Source organism: Symphalangus syndactylus, chromosome 12, assembly GCF_028878055.3.
Source record: "Symphalangus syndactylus isolate Jambi chromosome 12, NHGRI_mSymSyn1-v2.1_pri, whole genome shotgun sequence".
Lineage (NCBI taxonomy): Eukaryota > Metazoa > Chordata > Mammalia > Primates > Hylobatidae > Symphalangus > Symphalangus syndactylus.
This window is the reverse complement of record NC_072441.2, coordinates 66,243,167-66,270,539: the sequence shown is the minus strand read 5'-3', so window position 1 is coordinate 66,270,539 and position 27,373 is coordinate 66,243,167. Positions and strand designations below refer to the sequence as shown.

At 36.6% G+C, this 27,373-nt stretch overlaps 1 protein-coding gene across 5 annotated transcripts in view; it reads right to left on the bottom strand.

Moving 5' to 3' along the window:
* MAGI3 (membrane associated guanylate kinase, WW and PDZ domain containing 3) overlaps window positions 1-27,373 on the bottom strand; it is a 280,859-nt gene that overhangs the window by 43,012 nt on the left and 210,474 nt on the right. For all 5 annotated transcript variants that reach the window (XM_063625725.1, XM_063625727.1, XM_063625724.1 and 2 more), the window contains exons 7-10: window positions 21,374-21,431; window positions 16,211-16,305; window positions 13,050-13,238; window positions 110-715 (exon numbers count right to left, since the gene is read on the bottom strand). In XM_063625725.1, coding sequence (XP_063481795.1) covers window positions 110-715; window positions 13,050-13,238; window positions 16,211-16,305; window positions 21,374-21,431 — 948 coding nt within the window. The remainder of the gene's footprint in view (window positions 1-109; window positions 716-13,049; window positions 13,239-16,210; window positions 16,306-21,373; window positions 21,432-27,373) is intronic.

Below are 27,373 nucleotides of genomic sequence, written 5' to 3'. Positions count from 1 at the left end.
TTACTAGTTAAGCCTACTGGGAAAACACATTCTAAACTGTAAGGAAAGACAATCAGTAGATATAAATGCTTGAATATTGAAACTTTTTCTATGTTGTGCTTTTACTTACCTCCTCTTAAGATAAGCAATGGTACATCGGCACCTACTGGAAACTGCTTTAGCACCTCTACCACTTGGAGATGTGTTAAATTCTGCACATTTTGATGGTAAATTTCCTTAATTATATCTCCTTTCTGAAGGCCTTGACACCACTGACTATCCAGTATCATTTTCACCTTCTGTCCAGTAGGGCTGTCAGCAATTGCAAACCCAAACCCTTTAGGGCCCTTAATCAAAGGGATAGTCACTAATTCAGGCTGGGAGCTGCCTGACGATGCCATGGATACTCTCTGCTCACTTGTATCTGATGGTCCATTGAGACCATCACCAGTCAAAGTGTGTCCCGATTTTCCATTCTGCTCCAGAACCATTGCTCCTGGCTTAAAATCCTGAGGATTCATGCAAGTCTCTCCCTTGGTTAGTGACTGTCCATTGATGACAGGGGTAGCAGCAACAATGTCCACAACAGGATCTTCACTGTCATCAGGAAGTGGATAACCACGACATAAAGTGAGGTTTACATACTGATTGACAGGTACCAATTGAAACATCTGGACAACATCTGCATGAGTGTGACCGAGGACACAGTTGCCATTGATGTCTACAATAACATCACCTGGAAAAACATAATCATGTTAAAAATATTAAAATCAACAAATAAGTTAATTTTTTGCTAGAGGGGCAAAAATAACTACAATTTAGCCACTAAATTTGAATTTTGGAAACCTCTATTAACTGCTGAAAGATAGATTTCTAACACAGACATTCTCCCTTTTCTAACTCCTCTCTAAAAAGTATGTATAAATGTCTAAAATCCTACTTATTTCAGTAGCAAAGAATTTTCACTTCAAGCTCAAGTGAATCATTAAAAAAAAAAAAACTCTGATAATTTATATTATCATTGTTAGTATACCCTCTGAGTCATATCTAAGTAGCCATGCAAAGCTAGGCACATTGTAGTAGGTATTTAGTACAGGAGCAAATAACTCCACTGACTACTTGTACAAACTGTATTATATTTTTTGAATAAATTAATTTTATTTATATATGTGTATGTATGTATATATACACACACTGAAAAAGACGCTGTCCTTAACCAAACTCTAGACAGGTTCCTCTGAGATCTTTTTTCAGTAGGCCTCATCCTTGGCATGTCCTCCAGAGCCCAGCTTTAGCAAGAATCCTGCTAAGTTGGTTTAGCCAGAATCACCCACTCTTGATATATGATCTAAGTCCTCATTCCCCCACCATTCTCCAGGTGATTATCTGATCACCTCAGCCTGTATTCAGCAAGAATCCTGTCAAGTCCCTATAGCCCCTATAGCCAGAAATTCTCCTCCACTCCTTATATATATATATTTATATATATATATCATATATAATCATATATATTTAAATATATATATCATATATAATATATATATTTAAATATATATTATATATGTCATATATAAATATATATTTATATATATATCATATATATAATCATATATATTTAAATATATATATTTAAATTTTACTTTAAGTTCCAGGATACAAGTTTAGAATATGTAGATATGTTACATAGGTATACGTGTGCCATGGTGGTTTGCTGCACCTATCAACCCATCATCTAGGTTTTAAGCCCCACATGCATTAGCTATTTGTCCTAATGCTCTCCCTCTCCTCGTCCCCCAACCCCTGACTGTTTGTTGTTCACGGCCCCGTGTCCATGTGTTCTCATTGTTCAACTCCCACTTATGAGAACATGCAGCGTTTGGTTTTCTGTTCCTGTGTTAGTTTACTGAGGAAGATGGCTTCCAGCTTCATCCATGGCCCTGCAAAGGACATGATCTCATTCCTTTTTATGGCTGCATAGTATTCCATAGTGTATATATACCACATTTTCCTTATTCATTCTATCATTGACGGGCATTTGGGTTGGTTCCTGTCTTTGCTATTGTAAATAGTGCTGCCATAAACATACGTGTGCATGTGTCTTTATAGTAGAATGATTTATATTCCTTTGGGTATATATCCAGTAATGGGGTTGCTGGGTCAAATGGTATTTCTGGTTCTAGATCCTTAAGGAATTGCTACACTGTCTTCCACATTAATTGAACTAATTTACACTCCCACCAACAGTGTAAAAGCGTTCCTGTTTCTCCACAGCCTTGCCAGCATCTATTGTTTCTTGACTTTTTAATAATCACCATTCTGACTGGCATGAGATGATATCTCACTGTGGTTTCGATTTGCATTTCTTTAATAATCAGTGATGTTGAGCTTTTTTTCATATGTTAGCCGCATAAATGTCTTTTTTTGAGAAGTATCTGTTCATATCCTTTGTCCACTTTTTGATGGGGTCAGTCTATCTTTAAATACCACCTTATTTCTTGAGTTTAAGAAGCCATTGGCTGGGCGTGGTGGCTCAGGCCAGGTGCAGTGGCTCACACCTGTAATCCCAGCACTTTGGGAGGCCAAGGAGAGTGGATCACCTGAGGTCAGGAATTCGACACCAGCCTGGCTAACATGGCGAAACCCCATCTCTACTAAAATATAAAAAAATTAGGCCAGACGCAGTGGCTCATGCCTGTAATCCCCGCACTTTGGGAGGCTGAGGCAGGTGGATCACCCGAAGTCAGGAGTTCAAGACCAGCCTGGCCAACATGATGAAACCCTGTCTCTACTAAAAATACAAAAAATTAGCTGGGTGTGGTGGTATGTGCTATAATCCCAGCTACTCAGGTGGCTGAGGAAGGTGAATTGCTTGAACCCAGGAGGCAGAGGTTGCAGTGAGCCGAGATCGCACCACTGCACTCCAGCCTGGGCAACAAGAGTAAAACTCCATCTCAAAAAAAAAAAAAAAAAAAAAAAAAAATTAGCCAGGCGTGGTGGCATGCACCTGTAATCCCAGCTACTTGGGAAGCTGAGGCAGGAGAATCGCTTGAACTCAGGAGGCGGAGGTTGCAACGAGCTGAGATTCCGCCATCGCACTCCAGCCTGGACGACAAGAGTGAGACTTGGTCTCAAAAAAAGAGAAAAAAAAAAAAAAAACTAAACAAAACAAAAGCCATTGCTAACAATATACTTTAAAATTCATTCTAGTTTGAGAAATACTGAACTGAATTTATAAATGTATTTTCTTGTAGTATCCTTCTTTTTGCAGCAATTTTGAATTTGATGTATAAATCAGATTTCAAAAGGTGAAACAAGCAACAAAAAATTCAACAGAAGCAAACAATGCATTATTGAAGACACTGAAAAGTCAGCTTAATAAATCCCTCTAAAAGTTTGTTTTTGCTTTCCTGATTTGACATTAGTAAGACTATTTTGGTTGTAGAATCATTACCAGCTGACGGTCATCAGTTGGGTATTTTTTAATACAGCCTTGACTTAAAATTTGGCCCCTGTTGTCTCATCAATTTGCTTTTATTTGAATATGATTATTTAAAAGGTTATTGCCAAACAAAGGTGCTTTAATTTGTTCTGATGGCTTTTAAAAAATTCAGTCTGGTATTAAAGCTCCCAGAATTTTCATGGAAATATTGTATTGCCATGCAAATTAGATAAGCATATTAGGCAAATATGAAACTATATTTTGAAATCCTGGCAGCATACACAATAGCTAAGACATGTGTTTCATGGATAAAATGTTGAAAAGGTCAAAACTGAAAACAAAAGAACCTTACTATTAATTTTAATCTCTAAAGTTTGTTAACTTTATAAAGTAATAAAGTAGAAAAAAAAATAATTTTCTTTACAAGTATAACTTTTGATTATTTTAAGTTTTCTTGTTTTAAGTTTTTGTTACCTCAATGGGAAAGCATAATATGAGAGACCAAAAAATACTATGACAATTCAACTATCCGAATGTTGGTCCATATTTTCATGGTATGTGAAATAACAGAGGATTAGAAAAGTCTAGCAAACACTGCAAAAAGCAACCTCAGTATTAATACTAAAATCTTTCTGGAAAACAATGCTTAAACTCCCCCTGCAATCAGAAACTAGTCTTCAACCTTCTCCAAGTTACTGAACCACAAACACTGCCAGCCATATTAAAATACCCAGCAATTACCAAGTAAAGGCTTTAGGAAACTATAGAAAAGACAAGTTTACACTACTTTGTAAAAATGGTAATGTTACGTCTACAATTCTTAACATAGAAGTTCAATTTAATAACCAGTAAGATTAAGGAAGCAAATAAACTTGGGAAAAACGGCAAGATTTAACAATTTGATACCATGATAAACACCACATAGGACCTTTTTTCAAATAAGATTATAGATAAATGTTTGCTCCAAAAGTATCCTTTATAATTCAAGAAAATCAAACAGTTTTCTGAGATGATTAATAAATCTTTAGTTTTATACAGCAAAAGGACTATCTCAAAGTTATATAAAATATTTCAAAATATTAATAAATTTAATGTTTTCTCCAACAGCTTTCATCTGTTTGTAAAATGGCCCACCATCAAAGATAATATGCATTTAGTTTAGAGAATAGATGGTGACGTAGGGCAGAGCAAAGTGGCGGGATAGAAGCCTACACTACTCATCCCCTTACCTCCGCAGAAACACCAAATTTTAACAACTAACTACACACTAAAAGTACCATTACAAGAGACAAAAAGCAGGTGAGCAATCATAGTGCCTGGTTTGGACTTCATATCACTGAAAGAGCCACTGAAGAAGATAGGAAAGGCAGTCTGGAATTGCCAGTGCTACCCCTCCCCTATCCTCCCTGCAGTGGTGGTGAGAATCTGCATGCTTGGGAGAGGGTGAGCACAGCGATTGTCAGGATTTGCATTGAACTCAGTGCTCCCCTGTCACAAGGGAAAGCAGAACCAGGCTGTACTCAGCTGATATATGCCAACAAAGGGAGTATTTGGGTCGGCCCTAGCCATAGGAGAATTGCCCATCCCAGTGGTTGGAAACTGAGTTCCAGCAAGCCTCACCACTGGGGGCTGGAGTGCTCTGGGGCCCTCAGTGAAATGAGGGGCAGTCTAGGCCACAAGGATTGCAATTTCTAGACAAGTCCTAGTGCTGGGCTGGGATCAGAGACACCTGACTGCAACCTATGAGATACCAGCCAGGGCAGCTAAGGGAGTGCTTATGCCACCTCTCCCTTAGCTCCCAGCAGCAGCCACTTGGTGTGGAGAAATCTATGTGCTTGTGAGAGGGACAGCACAGTGGCTGACGGACTTTTCATTGAACTCAGTGCTGCCCTGTCACAGTAGAGACCTGGCAGGTTTCATCACCTGCCTGCTCAAGAGCCCCTGGGCCCTGAATAACCAATAGCAATACCCAGGTAATAAATACACCACGGATACTGGGCTCTGAGACATGATGGCTTTAGGCGTGACCCAGCACATTCCCTGCTGTGGTAACTAAGGTGAAAGACTGCTGCTTGAGAAAAGTAGGGGGAAAGGTGAAGGTGACTGTGTCTTGCAGCTTAGATACCAGCTCAGCCACAGTACGGTAGCTCTTAGGGTCCCTGGGTCCAGGCCTAGGCTCTTGGTCAGCATTTCTGGACCTTGCCTGGATCAGAGGAGAGCCCACTGTCCTGCAGGGTGAGTCCCAGGCCTGACAGCATTCATCACAAGCTGACTGAAGAGCCCTTGTGCTTTAGGTGAGCATTAGCAGTGGCCTGGCAACACCCCCACACACTCACATGGGCCAGTGTTGGTGGCCACAGGGAGAGGTTCCTCTGTCTGTGGAAGATGAAGAATGCGAAGAATTCTGTCTGTCTTGTGGTTTGAATGCCAGCTTAGCCAGAGTAGAATAGAATACCAGGTAAATTTCTAAGGTTTTTTACTTCAATCCCTGGCTCCCAGACAATATCTCTGAATCCACCCGGGGCTTGGGGAAACTCACTATCCTGAAGAGAGGGACACGAACCTAGCTCACTTTGCCACCTGCTGGTCATAAGGCTTCAGGGCCCTAAGTTAATTTAAGTGGCAGCCAGGCAGTGGTTACAGCTGGCTGTGGGCAAGATCCAGTGCTGTGCTGGTTTCATGTCTCACCCAGCACAGTCCCAGTGGTGGTGGCCACAGGGATGTTTATGTCCCCCAACCCCTAGTTCCAAGAGGCTCAGCACAGAGAGAGAGAAAGAGAGAGACAGAGAGTGAGGGAGAGAGAGGGAGAGAGAGAGAGAGAGAGAGAGAGAGAGAGACTGACTTTGTTTGGAAGAATGTAAGGGAAAAGAGCAAGAGTCTCTGCCTATTAATCCAGATAATTCTTCTGAATCATATCCAAGAATACCAAGGTGGTACTTATTGTTATTGGGTTTAGGACCTAGGTCCCTTCAAATACCTGGAAAGCCTTCCCAACAACGATGGGCACAAAGAAGCCCAGCCTGCAAAGACTACAATAAATGCCTAACTCTTCAATGCCCAGACAGCAACAGACATCTATAAGGACCAAGACCATCCAGGAAAACATGACCTCACCAAATGAACTAAATAAAGCACTAGGGACCAATCCTGGAGAAATAGAGATATGTGACCTTTCAGATAGAAAATTAAAAATAGTTATTTTGAGAAAACAACAACAAAAAAAAATCAAGATAACAGAGAGAAGAAATGCAGAATCCTGTCACATAAATTTAACAGACTGAAATAATTAAAAAGAATCAAACAGAAATCTAGAGTTGAAAAATACAACTGACATGCTAAACAATGCATCAGAGTCTCTTAACAGCAGAATCGATCAAGCAGAAGAAAGAATTAGTGAGCTTGAAGACAGCCTATTCGAAAATACACAGTCAGAGGAGACAAAAAAAACCAGAATAAAGAACAATGAGCACACCTACAGTATCTAGAAAACAGCCTCAAAAGGGCAATTCTAAGAGTTATTGGCCCAAAAGAGGAGGTACAGAAAAAATGAGGTAAAAAGTTTATTCAAAAGGATAGTATCAGAGAACTTCCCAAACCTAGAGAAAGATACCAATATTCAGGCACATGAAGGTTACAGAGCAACAAGCAGATTTAACCCAAAGGAGACTACCTCAAGGCATTTAAAAATCAAACTCCCAAAGGTCAAAGATAAAGAAAGGATCCTAAGAGCAGCAAGAGAAAAGAAACAAGTAACATACAAAGGAGCTCCAATATGTCTAAGAGCAGACTTTCCAGTGGAAACCTTACAGGGCAGGAGAGAGTGGCATGACATATTTAAAGTGCTTAGGGAAAAAACCTTTTACTCTATAATAGTATATCTGGCAAAAATATCCTTTAAGCATGAAGGAGAAATAAAGACCTTCCAGACAACAAAAGCTAAGGGATTTCATGAACACTAGATCTGTCCTACAAGAAATGCTAAAGGGGATTCTTCAATGTGAAAGAAAAGGACATTAATGAGCAATAAGAAATCATCTGAAGGTACAAAACTCACTGGTAATAGCACACAGAAAAACACAGAATATTAAACTGTAACTGTGGTGTGTAAAATACTCTTAAGTAGAAAGACTAAACAATGAACCAATCAAAATAATAACTAGAACAAATCTTCAAGACAAAGACAGTACAATAAGACATAAAGAGAAACAACAAAAAATTTAAAAGGAAGGGATGAAGTTAAATTGTACAATTTTTATTCTTTTCTTTTTGCGTGTTTGCTTCTTGGTTTATATAACCAGTGTTAATTTGTCATTAGTTTATAATTATGAGTTATAATATAGTATTTTCAAGCCTCCTGGTAAACTCAAATAAAAAAATACAATGGATACACAAGAAAATAAAAAGCAAGAAATTAAATCATACCAGAGATAAAATCACCTTCACTAAAAGGAAGACAGGAAGGAAGGAAAGAAGGAAGAGACGATCACAAAACAATCAGAAAACAAATAACAAAATGGCAGGAGTAAGTCTTTACTGATGGTTAATAACACTCAATCCATATGGACTAAACTCTCCAATCAAAAGACATAAGAGAGGATGAGTGAATAAAAAAAGCAAGACCTGATGATCTATTGCCTAGAAGAAACATATGTCACCTGTAAAGGTACACACAGAATGGAAATAAAGGACTGGAAAAAGACATTCCATGCCAGTGAAAACCAAAAAACAGTAGCAGTAGCTACATTTATATCAGACAAAATAGATTATAAGACAAAAACTGCAAGAAGAGACAAAAAGGTCATTATATAATAATAAAGGGGTCAATTCAGCAAGAGGATATAACAATTATAAATGTATATGCATCCAACACTGGAGTACCCAGATACATAAAGCAAGTGTTATTTGCTTTACTAGAGCTAAAGAGAGAGGTTTTTTATCATATATTACAATTATATATTTTATATATATAATTATTATATAATATATGATATATATTATTAGAGCTAAGGAGAGAGAAATAGACCTCAATACAATAATAGCAGGAGACTTCAACATCCCACTTTCAGCATTAGATCTTCCAGACAGAAAATCAACAAGGAAACATCAGACCTAATCTGCACTATAGACTAAATGGACCTAATAGATATTTATAGAACATTTCATCCAATGGCTGCAGAATATATATTCTCCTCAGCACAGCATCATTCAAGGATAGACCATATGTTAGGTTACAGAACAAGTCTTAAAACATTCCAAAAAATTAAAATTATATCAAGTATCTTCTTGACTGCTATGGAATAAAATCAGAAATTAATAACAAGGGGAATTTTGGAAACTATACAAACACATGGAAATTAAACAATAGTTTCCTGAATGACCAGTGACTCAATAAAGGAATTAAGAAGGAAATTGGAAAAATTTCTTGAAACAAATAATAATGGAAACAAAACACACCAAAACCTATGGGATACAGGAAAAGCAGTACTAAGAGGGAAATTTATAGCTGTAAGTGCCTATATATATAAAAAAAGAAAAACTTCAAATAAATAACCTAATGATGCATCTTAAAGAACTAGAAAAGAGCAAATTAAACTCTAGATTAATAGAAGAAAAGCAGAAAGAGTAGAAATAAATGAATTTGAAATGAAGAAAACAACACAAAAGATGGAACAAAAAGTTGGTTTTTTGAAAAGATACAATTAACAAACCTTAAAAAAAGAGAGAAGATCCAAGTAAATAAAATCAGAGATGAAACAGGAGACATTACAACTGATACTGCAGAAATTCAAAGGATTGTTAGAGACTATTAGGAGCAACTATATGCCAACAAATTGGAAAACCTAGAATAAATGGATAAATTCCTAGACACACACAACTTACCAAGATCAAACCACAAAGAAATCTAAAACCTGAACAGACCAATGACAAGCAACAAGATTGAAGCCATAATAGTCTCCCAGGATCTGATGGCTTTTGTTCCAGGATCTGATGGCTTTACTGCTGAATTCTACCAAGCATTTAAAGAAGGAGTAATACAATTCCTACTCAAACTATTCTGAAAAATAGAGGGAAGAATACTTCCAAACTCATTCTATGATGCCACTATTACCCTGATATCCAAACCAAAGACATATCAAAAAAAGAAAACTACAGGCCAGTATTTCTGATAAGTACTGATGTAAAACTCCTCAACAAAATATTAGCAAGTCAAATTTGACAATACATTAAAAAGATCATTCATAATGACCATATGGGATTTATCCCAGGAATGCAAGGATGGTACAATATATGCAAATAATCAGTGTGATACATGGTATCAACAGAATGAAGGATAAAAACTATAATCATTTGAAGCGAGTGGATCACCTGAGGTCAAGAGTTTGAGACCAGCCTAGCTAACATGGTGAAACCCTATCTCTACTAAAAATACAAAATTAGCCAGGCGTGCTGGTGAATGCCTGTAATCCCAGCTACTCCAGAGGCTGAAGCAGGAGAATCACTTGAACCCAGGAGGTGGGGGTTGCAGTGAGCTGAGATCACGCCACTGCCCTCCAGCCTGGGTAATAGAGACTCGGTCTAAAAAACAAAACAAAACAAAACAAACAAAACAAAAACAAAAAAACTATAATCATTTCAACTGATGCTCAAAAAATTTGATAAAATTCAACACCCCTTTATAATAAAACCCTAAAAAACCTGGGTATATAAGAAACATACCTCAATATAATAAAAGCCATATATACAACAGAGCCACAGCTAGTATCATACTGAATGAGGGAAAAACTGAAAGTCCTTCCTTTGAGATCTGGAAAATGAAGATGCCAACTTTCACCACTGTTACTCAACACAGGACTGGAAGTTCTAGCTAAAGCAATCAGCAGGAGAAAGAAATAACAGGCATACAAATCAGAAAGGGAGCAGTCAAATTATCCTTGTTTGCAGATGATGGGATCTTATATTTGGAAAAACTTAACAACTCCACACATAAAAAAACTATTAGAACTGATAAACAAATTCAGTAAAGTTGCAGGATACAAAATCGACATACAAAAATCAGTAGCATTTCTATATGCCAGTGAACAATCTGAAAAAGAAAAAAAAAGTAATCTCATTCACAATAGCCACAAATAAGATTAAATACCTAGGAATTAACCAAAGAAGCGAAAGATCTCTACATTAAAAATTATAAAATGCTGATGCAAGAAACTGAAGAGGACACAAAAAATGAAAAGATATTTCATGTTCATAGTTGGAAGAATCAATATTCTTCTCAATACTATGCAAAGCAATATAGAGATTCAATGCAATCTCTATCAAATCTCTATCAAAATACCAATGACATTCTTCACAGAAATAGAAAAAACAATCCTGAAATTTATATGGAACCACGAAAGACCCAGAATAGCCAAAGCTAGCCTGAGGAAAAAGAACACAACTGGAAGAATCACATTACCTGACTTCAAATTATACTACAGAGCTATAGTAACTAAAGGAAGATGGTATTGGCATAAAAACAGACACATAGACCAGTGAAACAGAATAGAGAAATCCATACACCTACAATGAACTCATTTTCAAGAAAGGTGCCAAGAACACACATTGGAGAAAAGACAGTCTCTTCAATGGTTCTAGGAAAACTGGATATCCACATGTAGACGAATGAAACTTGACTTCTATCTCTCACTGTATACAAAAATCAAATCAAGGTGAATTAGACTTAAATCTAAGACTTCAAACTATAAAACTAAAAAAAGAAAACACTGGGGAAACTCTCCAGGACATTGGTCTGGGCAAAAATTTCTTCAGTGATACTCCACAAGCCTAGGCAACTAAAGCAAAAATGGACAAATGGGATCACATCAAGTTAAAAAGCTTCTGCACAGCAAAGGAAACAATTAGTCAAGTGAAGAGACAATCCGCAGAATGGGAGAGAATCTTTGCAAACTATCCATCTCACAAGAGATTATGAACCAGAATACAGAAGAAGCTCAAACAACTCTTTAGGAAAAATCTAATAATCTGATTAAAAAACGGGCAAAACATTGGAATAGACATTTCTCATGAAGAAGACATAGAAGACATAGAAACAGGTATATGAATAAGTGCTCAGGACATTGATCATCAGATAAATACAAATCAAAAGTACAATGAGGTATCTTCTTGCCCTAGTTAAAAATGGCTTTTATCCAAAAGACAGGGAATAACAAATGCTGGAGAGGGTGTGGTGAAAAGGGAACCCTCATACACTGTTGTTGGGAATGTAAATTTGTACAACCACTATGGAAAACAATTTGGAGGATTCTCAAAACACTAAAAATAGAGATACCATACAGTCTAGCAATCCCACTGCTGAGTATATACCCAAAAGAAAGGAAATCAGTATATTGAAGAGATATCTGCACTCCCATGTTTGTTACAGCACTTTTCACAATAGCCAAGATTTAGAAGCCACCTAAATGTCCATCAACAGATAATCAGATAAAGAAAACATGGTACATATGCACAATGGAGTACCATTCAGCCATAAAAAGAATGAGATCTTATCATTTGCAATGACACAGATGGAACTGAAGATCATTATGTTAAGTGAAATAAGTCAGGCAAAGAAACACAAACTTTGAATGTTCTCATTTCTTTGTGGATGCTAAAAATTAAAACAACTGAACTAATGGAGATAGAGAGTAGAAGGATGATTACCAGAGGCTGGGAAGGGTAATTGGGGTTGGGGGGGTGGTGAGAGGGAAGTGGAGATGGTTAAGGAATATAAAAAATATATAGCTAGAAAGGCTGGGTGTGGTGGCTCATGTCTGTAATCCCAGCACTTTGGGAGGCCGAGGCAGGCGGACCACGAGGTCAGGAGATCCAGACCATCCTGGCAAACATGGTGAAACCTCGTCTCTACTAAAATTACAAAAACTTAGCAGGGCGTGGTGGCGGGCACCTGTAGTCCCAGCTACTCAGGAGGCTGAGGCAGGAGAATGGCGTGAACCTGGGAGACAGAGATTGCAGTGAGCCGAGATTGCGCCACTGCACTCCAGCCTGGGCAACAGAGCAAGACTCCGTCTCAAAAAAAAAAAATATATATATATATGTGTGTGTGTGTGTGTGTGTGTGTATATATATGTGTGTGTGTATATATATGTGTGCATATATATGTGTGTGTATATATATGTGTATATATGTGTGTATATATGTGTGTGTGTGTGTGTATATATATATATATAGCTAGAAGGAATGAATAAGACCTAGTTTTTGACAACACAATAGGGTGGCTACAGTCAGCAATAATTTAATTGTACATTTTATAACTAAAAGAGTATAACGGGTTGTTTGTAACACAACAGATAAATGCTTGAGGAGATGTATACCCCATTTTCTATGATGTGATTATTACTTATTGCATGCCTGTATCACAGTATAATATCTCATGTATCCCACAAATATATATACCTACTGTATACCCATACAACTTTTTTTTTTTTAATTAAAGGATAAGCTATTTTAATACTGGAATCTCTCTCTTTAGTTATATAATTTAATTCTTTCTCTCTCTCTATGTATATAAAATCTCTGCACTATAATTTTTGTTATAGTATCACTACTCTTCAAATAATTACGAAAAATTTGTCACCTGGTGCAATTTTCCCATCCTGAGCTGCGGGACCATCTTTCAGCACATTTTTCACTTGTAGGAATTCATCAGGTCTATCTCCGCCAATAATGGTAAAACCAAATCCCATTGCGCTTTTTTTCAGTGATGCTCGAACAAGGACACCTTTAAGCTGGGATGGATCTCTTGTGAAGTGTGATTTTTCCATATCTGTGCCAAAATGAGAAGTGGGTTTGAGAACAAAAATAATTACAATGAATATAGCACTCAAAGTCAATCTTTTATACGACTTTTTAATGTTATTCTCAACTTTATCTCTTTCTCATTGCCTTGTCTGCACTTACTTTTTCAACCCAGAGTCCATTATATGAAGTCAAAATGATACAACCTTTAGTACTAAATTCCTGAAAGTTTGGATACTATTCAACTGTACTATAAAACTCAGCATCTACTGAGTTTTATGTGCAAAATACTATACCAGGAAGATGAAGTCAAGTGTCACAAACTTATGAAAGGAGTATATTGAGAATTTTTATAATTCACAGCTCGGGCTTTCTGCAGTCTTTAATTTATAACTGATGGAAGGAGTGAATCTTTTTACTATCAGTAAATATCTTCATATTTCTATCCCTTTCACTCATGTTTAGTGGATAATTTAGGAAGAAAAATACATAGTTCTTTTGAAATGCCCATTTTTAGGGGTTAGATGACCCTAGTGATTCACATCTGCAAATAACAACTTCCTTCCAGAACCTCTTCTCTCTTCTCCTCAACCATGCCTGCCATTAGGGAAGTGACAAAAACTGAGAATCAAATTGTGCAGGTTTATAATTTACAAAGTATTAAATTAACTGTAAAAAAAGATTTTAAATGTTCTGCCATTATCTATTTTTTAACAAATTTATTGAGATATAATTCACATACCGTAGAATTGAGCCCTTTGAAGTGTACAATTCAATGTCATGTGACTATCAGCATACTCTAATTTTAGAACATTTTCTTCCCTCCTCAAAGGAAATCCCCATGCCCATTAGCAGTCATTATCCAATTTCTCCCCAACCCACATCCATATCCTAGCCTCAGGAAACCACGAATCTACTATCCACGTATAGACGTGCCCAATATAGGCATTTCATATAAATGGAATCAGACGATATGTAGTTTTTTGAATGGTTTCTTTCACTTGACAGTGTTTTTGAAGTTCATCTGTATTGTAGCATATGTCAGTACTTTATTGCTTTTTATTAATATATAATAAATATTAAATTAAATATGTACTTACTAAAGATAAAATATATTTATTATATTATTGCCAAATAATATGCCACTGTATGGATAAACATCACATTTTGTTTATACATTCATTAGTTGATGGACATTTAGGTTATTTCCACTTTTTGGCTATTATGAATAATGTTGATAAGAACACTCACAAGTTTCTGTGTGGACATATTTTCATTCATCTTGGGTATACACTGAGTGGAATTCCAGCAGTTACTACACATATATGGTAATTATGTTTATTATTTTGCCAACAGTTGTACTGTCTGACCTTCCATACCCTCTTCATTCTATTGCAATTTTACTTCACTCTCTACTTGCTCTTGCTGGAGTGACTAATGACCTCCCTACTGTCAAATCCAATATATATTTTTCAATCTTCAACTTCCTTGACATTCCAGCAACATGTGACATACTCAACCTCTTCTCATGGCTGTCTATCCCTACAACCTCATCGCTTGTTACTGCCGTACAAATACCCTACGCTGTAACCACACTTACTTGCCTTCTGGCCTTTCAGCACACCATTTCGTGCTTCTGTGATTTTAAACATTCTGTTCCTTCTACTTGGTATGCTTTCTTGCTCCTTTAAAATTTTTGTCTGCCTGCTTTAACTTTTCCTGACTTTTCAAGACCTAGTTCCTATCTCTTCTGCTTTGAAATTTCTCCTGCCCCCTTGACATTCTCCACCAAAGCAGAGTTGGGTACTCCCTTCTTTATGCCACCATTGTAACTTGTACATGTCTATTAATAACAATGAAACTATCATTTATTAGTCAACATGTGCTTAATACCATTGTAGGCACTTTACATCTGTTAATTTACATACTCATAACCACCTTAAAAGGTGGGTACCATTATTATTCCTATTTTATATATGTAGAAATAGGAGCATTTAGAGATTTAGGAAACGTACCCAAGATTACACAGCTGGGATTCAAACCTGCTCCTCAGCTTACCATTATAACTACTATTCTATGATGGCACCTATTTCCCTATATTATAACCATCAGTTTCCTGTATTAGACTGTGAACTCTTGACGGCAAGCCCTGTCTTACTCTTAGTCATTTTTGAATACCTAGTGCCTAGCAAAGCACTGGGGATATAGTCAGTGCTCAAAAGTATTTGTTACACTCAAAATGTTTGCTAAACGAAATGCAAAACTTTAGGAGGAGGATGATGTTTTTGAAGAGTAACTATAAGAAAGAACTATTTCTCTCATAGGTAACCGAAGTGGAGAATCTACTGGATTACTACAATATGGCCATATATACCCCTGGTTATTAATGACAAGTGAGTGCTGGAAAGGGACGGGGAGGGATAAGTAGAATGTAAGAACTTCCTGAGCAGTGTTTTCAAAATACACATGACTAGATTCATCGAAATTTCTGGATCTATATTTTTAAAAAAATGCTCCCTAAATGAGTCTGATGTTACTAATACCTACCATCCCACTTGAGACTCAATGATATAGGTAAATCATTTGATATATTTATTATTTATTAATATTGGTTAATGAAGAATCCTCAGTGGTTACAGATACCATACTTAAGCAACTAACTTGGGAAAAGCTAATGATGAACTAGAGACCTAATATTGGTCTAGCCTTAAACATATAAGGAAGCATTCCAATCTTCAAAACAAAATCTCAAATTCATAAAAAAGCTGCCCAAATCCCTTCTCCCAACAACTTCATGCTTTTTGTATACTCCTGAGAAAAATCTCAGTATTCTCATAATGTTCAGATGTTTTATTAAGATTATTCATATCTTTACAGTAACAACTAGACACTCTTTAGTGTCAAAGCCATAGAAATAAAAAGTTCAAACTCACCTTTATTAACTCAGCATACAAATTTCACAAGTTACTCTTAGAAGAAAAGATTGAGAAGAATGCTTACCTGGTTTTGAAGACCCAATTTCAGCCTGTCCTAACTGCTTTTTCCTTTTGGCTTCCTCCACTGGATTTTCAAACTGGGTTTTCTGGTTAAGGTGACTGTAGAATGCAGAAAAATATACATTTCAGTTTAAAATAAAACAGTAACATATTCTTAAATAGTCTATCATACTATTCCATCATCATCGATTAGGGGACAAATATGTATCTTTAGGCTACGGAACATGGAGAGACTGACAGATGATAGCAGAGGGGCTTTCTGTCGCTAAATAAATTCCTGCAGAAGATGCCAAGCTGTGAAGGTTTTGATATTATATTTACTATAGCTTCTTCATAAACCTACCCAACATAGCCAATAATGGTTTTCAAAACTATAGCCTTCTTATCTGATGTAATCAGAAGTACTTGTTCTTGGTAATTTAATTTTTTTAGAAAAAGGCAGTTAATGATAGAAGGGTTTTAATTTAAGTTTCTCCAAAATGAAGCAAGCTGTAAAGGCACTTTCAAAGAAATTTGTGTACAGAATCCTTTTTAAATTATATTACTATTACTTTTCCACTGACTCACCTATATCCGTTCAGTAGCAACTAAGAAAATGACTTGCTTTTATCAATTACAGTATAGAATAACTCTTTCACACTTAAATTTCTTCATAATTATATCATAATTAAATGAATAATTATAACATAGGTTCAACTGGCATTTATGATTTGGGAACATTCACTACAGACTCTTGGAATGCATACAACTCTGTGAGAGAAAGCAGGAAGCCTGGGGAGACTAGCCGCTAGGAGATTAGCCAAAACTATTCAACACGCTATGGGCAATAGTATGTTTTACAGAAGAAAAAGGGCACTATTCTTCTGGCAAGCCAGTTAAGTGAAAGTTGGTTAAGAAAGCAAATGCTGTAAAAAAGATGTTTAGGACCTCGAATAGGTCTAATTCAGAAGCAATGGAAATCATATTCTAACACTTCCATAGTACAAATATATTTCAGCATATGCCACAGTTTTCCACTTTAATTAAAGAAGTGAGGCCAGGCGTGGTGGCTCATGCCTGTAATCTCAGCACTTTAGGAGGCCAAGGCAGGCAGATCACGAGGACAAGAGATAGAGACCATCCTGGCCAACACGGTGAAACCCTGTCTCTACTAAAAATACAAAAATAAGCTGGGCGTGGTGGCACATGCCTGTAATCCCAGCTACTCAGGAGGCTGAGGTAGGAGACTCACTTGAACCCAGGAGTTGGAGGTTGCAGTGAGCCGAGATCATGCCATTGCACTCCAGCTTGTGTGACAAGAGTGAAACTCCCATCGCAAAAAAAATAAAAAAAAATAAAAAAAAAGAGGTGACATGAGTGAACACCAACAATTAAATACCAAATCATGAGAATTTCAGAACATGATTGCCTTTAGGTAGGCTGAATATTACAAAATGTACATATAAATAGTCACACAAGTTGAACATTTACTTTGCCTTTTTATTTATTTATTTTATTTTTTTGGAGACAGGCGCTCGTTCTGTCACCCAGGCTGGAATGCAGTGTCCAATCACAGCTCACTGCAGCCTCAACCTCTCAGGCTCAAGCAATATTCCCACCTCAGCCTCCTGAGTAGCTGTGACCACAGGTGTGTGCCACCATGCCCAGCTAATTAAAAAAAAAATTTTTTTTTTTGTAGAGATGGGGTCTTACTATGTTGTCCACACTGGAGCTTTGCCATTTGCAAACATTAAGAGTGGTGGTAGAGAAATGGGCAGCAGGGACTAAAATAAAAATTTAAAAATTTAAAAAACCACTTTCAAAAAAAGGAATGTTAGCTTTCTCCATGTCACTCAGGCTACTAGTGCATACCAGTTCCACAACAGACGTGGTTACTTATTAAATAGTTTAAGAGTTCTAAATATGGTAAGTGCCACTGGACATTCTTTGGGTTCTGATTTCACTAACACTTAAGTATGCTTCTGCTTCATAACATAAGGGGGACACCCTGTCCATTGAGTTAACTGTTTAACTCTGTGAAAATAAAAATCCTAGGAACTACTTTAAAAAATGTATTTAGGCACTGATTTTTACATATTCTTTTGAAAAACAACTAAAAATTAACACTCAGAAAAGAATAAACCTGTTCAGAAAGAACCTTGGCTCACTTTCACTTTAATGTCATTGGCTAGAATGACTCACTTTGCCACCCAGGCATTAGAACATAAAAAGTAGTAATTTGTATTTATACCCTTTGTAATGTGTGGGAGAGGAGAGTAGAAGTATGCAAATGAGTAATCCTTTTCCTAAAAATTTGACAAAAGAATATAAGATTTACTGAAGGAAGTTATTGTCTTCATTATCTTAGACTATCTAGACTAAAATGCTACTCAAAAAAAATCAAAAAATAAAAAAGTGAAAATACTGTCCTTTTCATTTAGTTACTTATACCTACACTATTATTAAGACACAACAAATTTTGTTTTCCAAATAACTAGCTATGGGAAATAAGAGAGAATATTACAGATTATCAGAAAGAAACAAAGCAAACAAGAATGATTAAATAGTAGTACACAATTTGGCACACTATCTGTATTAAAATTTGATGTCTAATATCTGGATTTAAAAATTTATCTCAACAAAATATTCTTTCATAAAGAGTTTTAGATGGCTGGGCACGGTAGCTCACGCCTGCGATCCCAGCATTTTGGGAGGCCGAGGCGGGTGGATCACTTGAGGTCAGGAGTTTAAGACCAGCCTGGCCAACATGGTGAAACCCCATCTCTACTAAAAATACAAAATTAGGTGGGTGTGGTGGCGCATGCCTATAATCTCAGCTACTCGGGGGCTGAGGTACGAGAATCACTTGAACCTGGGAGGCGGAGGTTGCAGTGAGCCAAGATCGTGCTGCTGCACTCTAGCCTGGGCAAGAATAAAATTCCATCTCCAAAAAAAAAAAAAGTTTTAGTTGTGAAAGCAAGTATATATTTTGACTTTGTCACCTAGGTGCATCAAGACATTTAATGCTTATTACCCTGATCTAATCACTATATATTATGTGTACTGAAACATCACTATGTACCCCCAAAATGTGTATAATTATATGTTAATTTAAAAAAGACATGTAATGCAATATAATCAAGACTGCATTTCTAAATATATAAGCAAATTTATAGATTATGCATATTTATATTTATGCATATTATAAGCATATTACATTTTTGGAACAATTTTATTTTAAAAAATAAATTCATCCATTTCAGAATCCCATCCTCTAAAATAAATACAAAGAAAAACTACCACTGCAGTTGGTGTTACTACTACAAGGCTCCTGCCAAGAGCAATCATCGTGCCATCTGGTTTGAAAAACTAAGAGAGCCAAAGAGTAGCCATTCAAGTAACAGCTTTTTATCTCCATCAGTAAACTCACTGCAGATTACTATGGTTGAGATTCAAAACCTAACTAATCTGGGAATCAAGCCACACTCCACAGCTCAGCTGACTCCATACTAATGTGCATCTTGAGTACAGTCTGCTCCTTCTTAATCTAATACAAAACCCTCCTGTAAAATGAGCTCATTCTGGGAATAATCATACAAAATCATGTCGCTGCTGCTGTTGCTTCTAATTCAGGCTATTTCATGTACCTCCCTGACAACTAGGAGCAGGTCGCTTCAGGATTTGCCCTAAAGTTGCTTTAATATTATATCTTTGCATAATGGGGACCAGATCATTCAGCTCAAGGTTTTGTAACAGGCAAATGACTTTCACCTTTTGACCATGTATTCAAATCCACTTGGAATGGATAATAAAGAGAATGAGAATCATTATCTCAGAAATGTTCAGCAGTGTCAATGGCAAATAGCTGATTAGAGCCCAATTTAAATAGACTAAACTTTGAGGGGAAGAAAAATATCCTGCAAAACCTTTTCAGTTGGCCCCCAAATACTCCTTTGATGTGAAAAATGGTTGTTTCTTCCTTTAACAAAATATGACTTAGGAAAAAATAATAATAAAAGACCTGCTGTATACTTTTTACATCACAGTATCAGCAAGACATTAAGTAACACAATAGAAACAAAATTAGCATAGCTTTCAAAGAAACCAAGATATTGAAATTCTGAAGTTATATACTTAAGTGTCAACTAACTGAGTCATTTCCTTAGGAGACACATTTAATTTTAAGAAGTCATTCCAAAAATCCCTCTAACCACAGTGACTCAGGTAACAACCTGCACAATAGAATAAAGATTACAGTTGCAACAGGAGTCAGAGATGCTTACTTTAGGGATAATTACCAGGAAATGGCATCGGTTTATGCCTATAAGTGTTGAAACATTAAGAAACAATCATAAAATTAAAGATGATTGTGTTTGTTACTTTTTCAGGTAATAATAACATTTTGTCTTTGCTACCTAGGCAGCAGGTTTAACTCCTAGTCTCCAGGTGAATAGTAATGTTTCTGATACAAGTATTTGCCTGCTGCTAGACGCTTGAGGTCAAATTCAATGTTTAGCATCTGGAAAGAAATCACTCCCAATGGTCATAACAATGTAGCAATTAGATAAAGAAAAGAGAAGGCAAAATTAGACATTGATATTAGCTTAATTTCTCTGGCTAACACAGGCAGGTGTCTGGCACTCCTCTCCAATATATATTTATGTTTAAATTTAACTGTAACAGCTGCCTAAGAAGCAACTTTCACCCCTAAAAAGAATACTAAGTTTTCCTTGAAAAACTCCTTAAAAGAGAGCATACCTTTAGGTGTATGCTTCAAAATTTTGGATAATTATGTTATAATGCCCTAAAGATCTTCCACTGCTTTCAGAAGCATACAGTGGTAGTGTTGGAAATGACCTTGATAATTCATCTAGTCCGTTGCCCTCATTTCAGTTTTCTATCAACTGACTTTCTCTTTAGAGGCTGTAGTAGTAACAATACCATCTCCAGCTATTAATCCTCTAGGCAACTTCCCCCTTATTCTCTATATTTAGAAATTCAAAGCCAACTTCTGGGAAGCCCAAGGTCAATGAAAGTAAATGCTCCCTGCCCCTGCCTTTTCATTCCCCTAGTTGAAAAACTCAACAGCTGGATCACGGAAGCATAAAGTGCTGTATCCAGTATTCTCTAAAGCTATATGCTGAAAGGAAAACATTTGGGAGAATATTAACTGAGGTAACAAACTTACTCAACATAGTATGTCCCATACTGAGGGTCCTCTATTTTCTCCCAGCCGTAAGGAAGCTCTGCAAATAAAGAAAATTGAGTGAAATGCCAGATTCAAAACTGACAGAAAGGAATTCACCAGTGAGTGAATTTATTATTTCATTATACTAATATTTGGGAGTCAGAAAGCTGAGGGCTCACTTTCAAGGAACAAACACGATTTAAGTCTGACTGGCTTCTTCACCAGCCAGTGAGAATTTCAGAAAGCAATTAGAAGCCCAGAACAGAAGATGGCATTAAACAAAAAGGTGTTCATGTGAACCACAAGCCATAAAAATGCTAATAAAAATTACTGTATATTTCATTCATTTAAAAACTTTGATCATGCTGACATGAGACATTTACCCTGTAGTCCAATACAAGAGGCAGGTACCTGTTCAATCTTTTACTATTATACATAATCATTTTTGATGTTATGTTCAGACCCACTTCTCCTCAAAGGAAACCCTAGCCCTGGACTTTTGTCATTTCAAGTGAGCAATCTAGATTTGCTTAAAACCTACAAAAGTACCTGCTTTCTCTTGGTGAACAAGATCTGAGTATCTGAAGGAACACTAATCTAACTACCACAGTGCTTTGTGTAATCTGTATTTGTGAATGATAACAAATAAATACCTTACATCGCATTTTTATATATTACTAATTCTCAGTAAGTGACCAATAAAATATAACCAGAAATACTGAAGGTAGTTGAATTTCTGAAAGTTAAAACAAATCTCTAGCCTTTTCAACATGAACTGACGTGAGCTTTCCAATGTGAATGTGAATCTTTTCCCTCCCACTTTGTCTGCATTCCTTGTAAAGTTAAGGTTTCTTAAGCACCATCTTATTAGTAAAACATGGATAAGTTGGGAGGAATGTTCCTAGCAGGTGGTTCTAGTCCTGTCCATTTTAGATAGCAGTTGAGCAAAAAAGAATTTTTTTAAAAGTCCACTGTTGTGCACTATGATGTCCCATGCTTTTATTTTCAATTTCTCTTAAGAGTGCTTCTGCTCTGCTGAAAGACACACACACAAAAAGTACGCTGGACAGCAAACAGGTTTAGAAAGCATCACAAGACTTATTAGTTTTATATCATTTAGCCTCAGTTATGACATACCAACTTTGTAAGTAAAAATTATATTATAATAAACTTGACAAGCTATACTGTTTTACTCTAAGAAAAATTATTGTTCTGCATTCAGAATATAAGAAAAGAACAGATGACTAGCCTCTTGGTGAAAACCTCTGAATTACCCCTACCCCATTTCTCCACCATACTTTTCTGCATATATATTGATTGGTGGTTTCAAAGTTTGATGAGTTTTTGTGTTTTTCCTTTGAAGGACCTGGTTGAAATGTCTCAGGTGGGAAAGATGAGAACAAATGAAATATTAAAATAGTTGAAATATGTGAGAAGAGAACAAAACATTAAAAAGAACTGAGATGTACTGTAGTTCACTTTAATCCTCCTTAGCTATGAAGCAAATCTATCAAATAGATATAATATTTTATCGCCAAACAACTGTTACATGGATAAGAGTATATTTTTGGAATATATCTGTAAAACTGCACTATAGCAGTTACGGATCTTCCATGAAAAATATATTTTTCTTTAATAGAAATTTTCTTGAAATAGCATGGGAACTGAATAGAGCTGAGTAAGGAAGAATTCTACAAATGTACCACAATTAGATTTATGTTTTGTCTTTAGAGAAGTTTGGAGAAATTAAGGACTATAGAAATAGCTGAAATAGTCCATTTGATATCTGAAAAATTCACTAAAAGGGATGTACTAACAGTAAGGATAAAAGATCAACATAAATATATTTTAATGTTAACTTGAAAGTTGATTTAGCATTTTAGTTAGCACTCAAGTTAATTAGCAACTAAGAGATTAGCAGTCCTTTCTTTAGGAGGACAAACAAATGCAGCCATTTATCTTCTGGGTTACTTTATTAATTTTAAACCTTTACCACTGATACCATTAGCAAGTTTTTTTTGTTTTGTTTTGTTTTCATGCAGGGCAAATTAATACCGATAAAGAAGTGGTTATTATTTGCTCATTTAAAATGAAGGTAATAAAAATCAAGACTAAAATACCTAGCAATTTTATACACTATTTAGTGGATCAATTCATTTATTCATTTTCTTTCTTTTTTCCTTCCTCCCTTCTCATCCTCCTCTCCCCATCATCCTTATGCAGAAATAAAAATTAGAAATACAACCCAATTCTTGACTTCAAGGAGTTTATAGTCTAGACAGGAAGACAGAACAGATAAATGATAAGATAAAGATAAACATATCTTTTTTGGGGAGTGCAGAGGAATAGCAATTGCCTGGTAAGATTGCTATCAGGAAAGCCTTCTAAAAGGTGATGTTTAAGCAGTCTTTAAAGATAAGCTGGCTCACGCCTGTAATCCCAGCACTTTGGGAGGCCGAGGCGGGTGGATCATGAGGTCAAGAGATCGAGACCATCCTGGCCAACATTGTGAAACCCCGTCTCTACTAAAAATACAAAAATTAGCTGGGTGTGGTGGTGCATGCCTATAGTCCCAGCTACTCAGGAGGCTGAGGCAGGAGAATCACTTGAACCCAGGAGGCGGAGGTTGCAGTGAGCCGAGATCGTGCCACTGCATTCCAGCCTGGTGATAGACCGAGTCAAAAAAATAAATAAATAAAATAAAAAGTTGGGATTAGGGAGAGGGAGATGATACCAGATAAAGGGCATTGAGGTATTAAGAATGCTTGGTATTTTCCATAATTACAAATAATTTGGTAACCTAGAATGAAAGTTGTATGCAAAGAGAAATGAATTTTATGAACAAGCACAAAATTACAACATTCTTAGAGTGCTGTATTGAGAAGTTTGATCTTTATTTTGATGATGATAGAGAATTAAGATGAACTGTGACATGATTTAATTTATATTTGAAAAAGATTATGGGCAGCAGTAATAAAGGATGAAATAGATGGTGTGCAATGAGAATAAAGGCAGACAAATAAGATAAACACTAATAGACTGCATAAGAACTTGTGAAGACTGGAACTAAGGCAGGGGTAGTAGAATGGATAATAAAACAAAGAAGGTAAAGTAACAGAACTTAATGACTACCATGAGGATTGAGGAAGGGAAGGGAGGAAAGAGGCAAAGATGATTCCCAGGTTTCTGGCTCTTGTGGCATAAAAGTGATACATTATCAAATATTTATTGAATAATTATGAAAATGGGCCAGCACAGTGACTTACACCTGTAATCCCAGCACTTTGGGAGGCCAATGTGGGCGGATCATTTGAGGTCAGGAGTTGGAGACCAGCCTGAGCAACATGGTGAAACCCCCATCTCTACTAAAAATACAAAAATTAGCTGGGCATGGTGGTGGGTTCCTATAATCTCAGCTACTCAGGAGGCTGAGGCAGGAGAATTGCTCAAACCTAGGAAGTGGAGGTTGCAGTGAGCTGAGATCTCATCACTGCACTCCAGCCTGGGCAACAGAGTGAGAGTCTGTCTCAAAAAAAAAAAAAAAAAAAAAAAAAAAGGAATAATTATGAAAATGGTTGTGGGAATAGAAATAAGAAATTAATGTGGATTTAGAGGAATTTAGGAGACAGATGATGTATTAAAAGTGCCTAGTAATGTGCCTACCACCAATGGACACTCAAGAAATGGCAGGTTTTTATTTTTTATTTTTTTTGAGATGGACTCTTGCTCTGTCGCCATGCTGGAGTGCAATGGCATGATCTCGGCTCACTGCAACCTCCGCCTCCCCAGTTCAAGTGATTCCCCTGCCTCAGTCTCCCGGGTAGCTAGGACTAAAGGCGGGTGCCACCATGTCCAGCTAATTTTTTGTATTTTAGTAGAGACAGGGTTTTACCATGTTGGCCAGGATGGTCTTGGTCTCCTGACCTCGTGATCCACCTGAATGGCAGGTTTTTAAAAGTTAGAATTGATAGAACTTGGTAGTTAACCGCAACAGAGAGGAGAAAGTGAGGAAAAGGCGAGGATGACAACCAGTTTTTGGCTCAAGCAGCTGGGGGGATGTCATATCTGTTGAAGGCAGGAAGGAAAGGTGTTACATTTGAGTGATCTGTAGAACATCCTGGTAGAGATAAATAACAAGCTCTTGGCCGTATGAACCCGGTACTCCAAAGAGAAATATAAGATAAAGATTTGAGAGACATTGTAGTTAAAGCTATGACAGCAGACATGATAACCTAGATAAACTGAGCAGAGAAAGGTGAAGAACAGAACCTTAGGAGCACTGACATTTTAAGGGGCAGATGGAGAAAGTAAGAATCATCAGGGGGAATGGTGTAAAAGAAGACAGAAGAGGAAGGGCATGGTCAGCATTAAAAAACGCTTTGTTCCGGAGGCTGAGGCAGGAGAATGGCGTGAACCCAGGAGGCAGAGCTTGCAGTGAGCTGGGATCGTGCCACTGCACTCTAGCCTGGGCAACAGTGCAAGACTCCATCTCAAAAAAAAAAAAAAAAAAAAAAAAAAAAAAAAAAAAAAAAACCACTTTGTAAAGCTGTTAAAGATAAGGGCTAAAAAGAGTCTATAAGATCAGGAGGTTTCTGGTAACCCTGAAAACGTAGGAGGCAAAAGTCAGAATATTGTAGTAACTGAAGAGAAAAATACGAGGTAGAGTCCTTAAGAATAGATGACTTAAAACAAAAATTTGCTTATGAAAAAGATAGTATAAAAACTATGGGGAGGGTTAGGGCCAAGAGAAAATGTGTTTGTTTATTTTTGATACAGGAAAAGACCTAACCTAACCATCTTTTCCTGTGTATGAAGCCAAAGTATTCCCCTAAAAAGCTATTTCAAGACAAAACTATTTTGGGCATAACAAGCAGCTGGTTGGTTCTAAATCCCATGAATTCATCTTTCTTTCCTCTTCCCAAAATAGGATTTTTCTTGTTTAAATGTAAGAATTACAATTGTTTTCTCATGGTGGAGCTCTATTAAGTTGATAATTTTTTTAATCATTCTCTAAGCTCTGAAATATCAACATTCAATATATTTGTAAGCTGCCTTTAGCAAAAAATTTAATCTTTCTTTCATCATAAGAGAAATGGGATGGGTTGTGGGTAAAATGAATTTCTAATGTTGTATTTTCAAGACAACTACCTAACCAAAACACTATTTTATTTGAATAGAAGATAAAATGTACATCAATTAAACCAAGCTGTTCAAGCTGTGTCCTTACACTGTATTTGAATACACAGCTGGGTTCAGAATATCAGAAGACTGGGAAGAAAAGGGCATGTTTTAGAAACTGTAAGGTCTTTCTAGAAGATCTTAAATGTTCAGCAGAATGTAAACAATATCTTAAACTATAAAACCTACATTTAAAATATTATTCTTCTCATTTCAGCATCTACTCTGTGCAAAGCACTGCAGAGAATACTAATGTGAATCACATATAGTTCATCCTGAAAATAGTCTTCCGTGGGGCTATTACGTGGGGAGACAAAGAGGAAAGTGGTAAAGGCTGGCTGAGCATAAAACAAATAGACTCAGTGTTCTAAATTGTACGCTCCCCCCAAGATAAGTACAGGCAATGTTACAAAGGTGTACCCAGTTGTGTAAATGGGAGAGTAGCCCATATTAAAGAGTTTCAAACATTCCCAGAATACTGAATGCAATTTTGATCATTCTATTTTAAGAAACATATACTTAGGATGATCATAAAATGTACTGTCCCCTTTTGAGAATAAAAGGGGATACTATTAATAATTATGCTGGGGCAACAGGAATAAGATGGATCAGTCCTGGGCCAACCAAGACGTATGTTCAGCCTTAATGTAAAGAGCATTAGGGGGAAATGTTCATCCAATTCTTCAAATTCCTTAAAGAATAAAGAATGGGAGGAACATTTCCAGTTTCTCGGAGCCCCTTCACTTTCTTCCCCAAGGAAGAAAGAATGTCTTATCTGACTGGGGAGTTTTACACAATGAACTCAATATGCTTGGCTCAGGG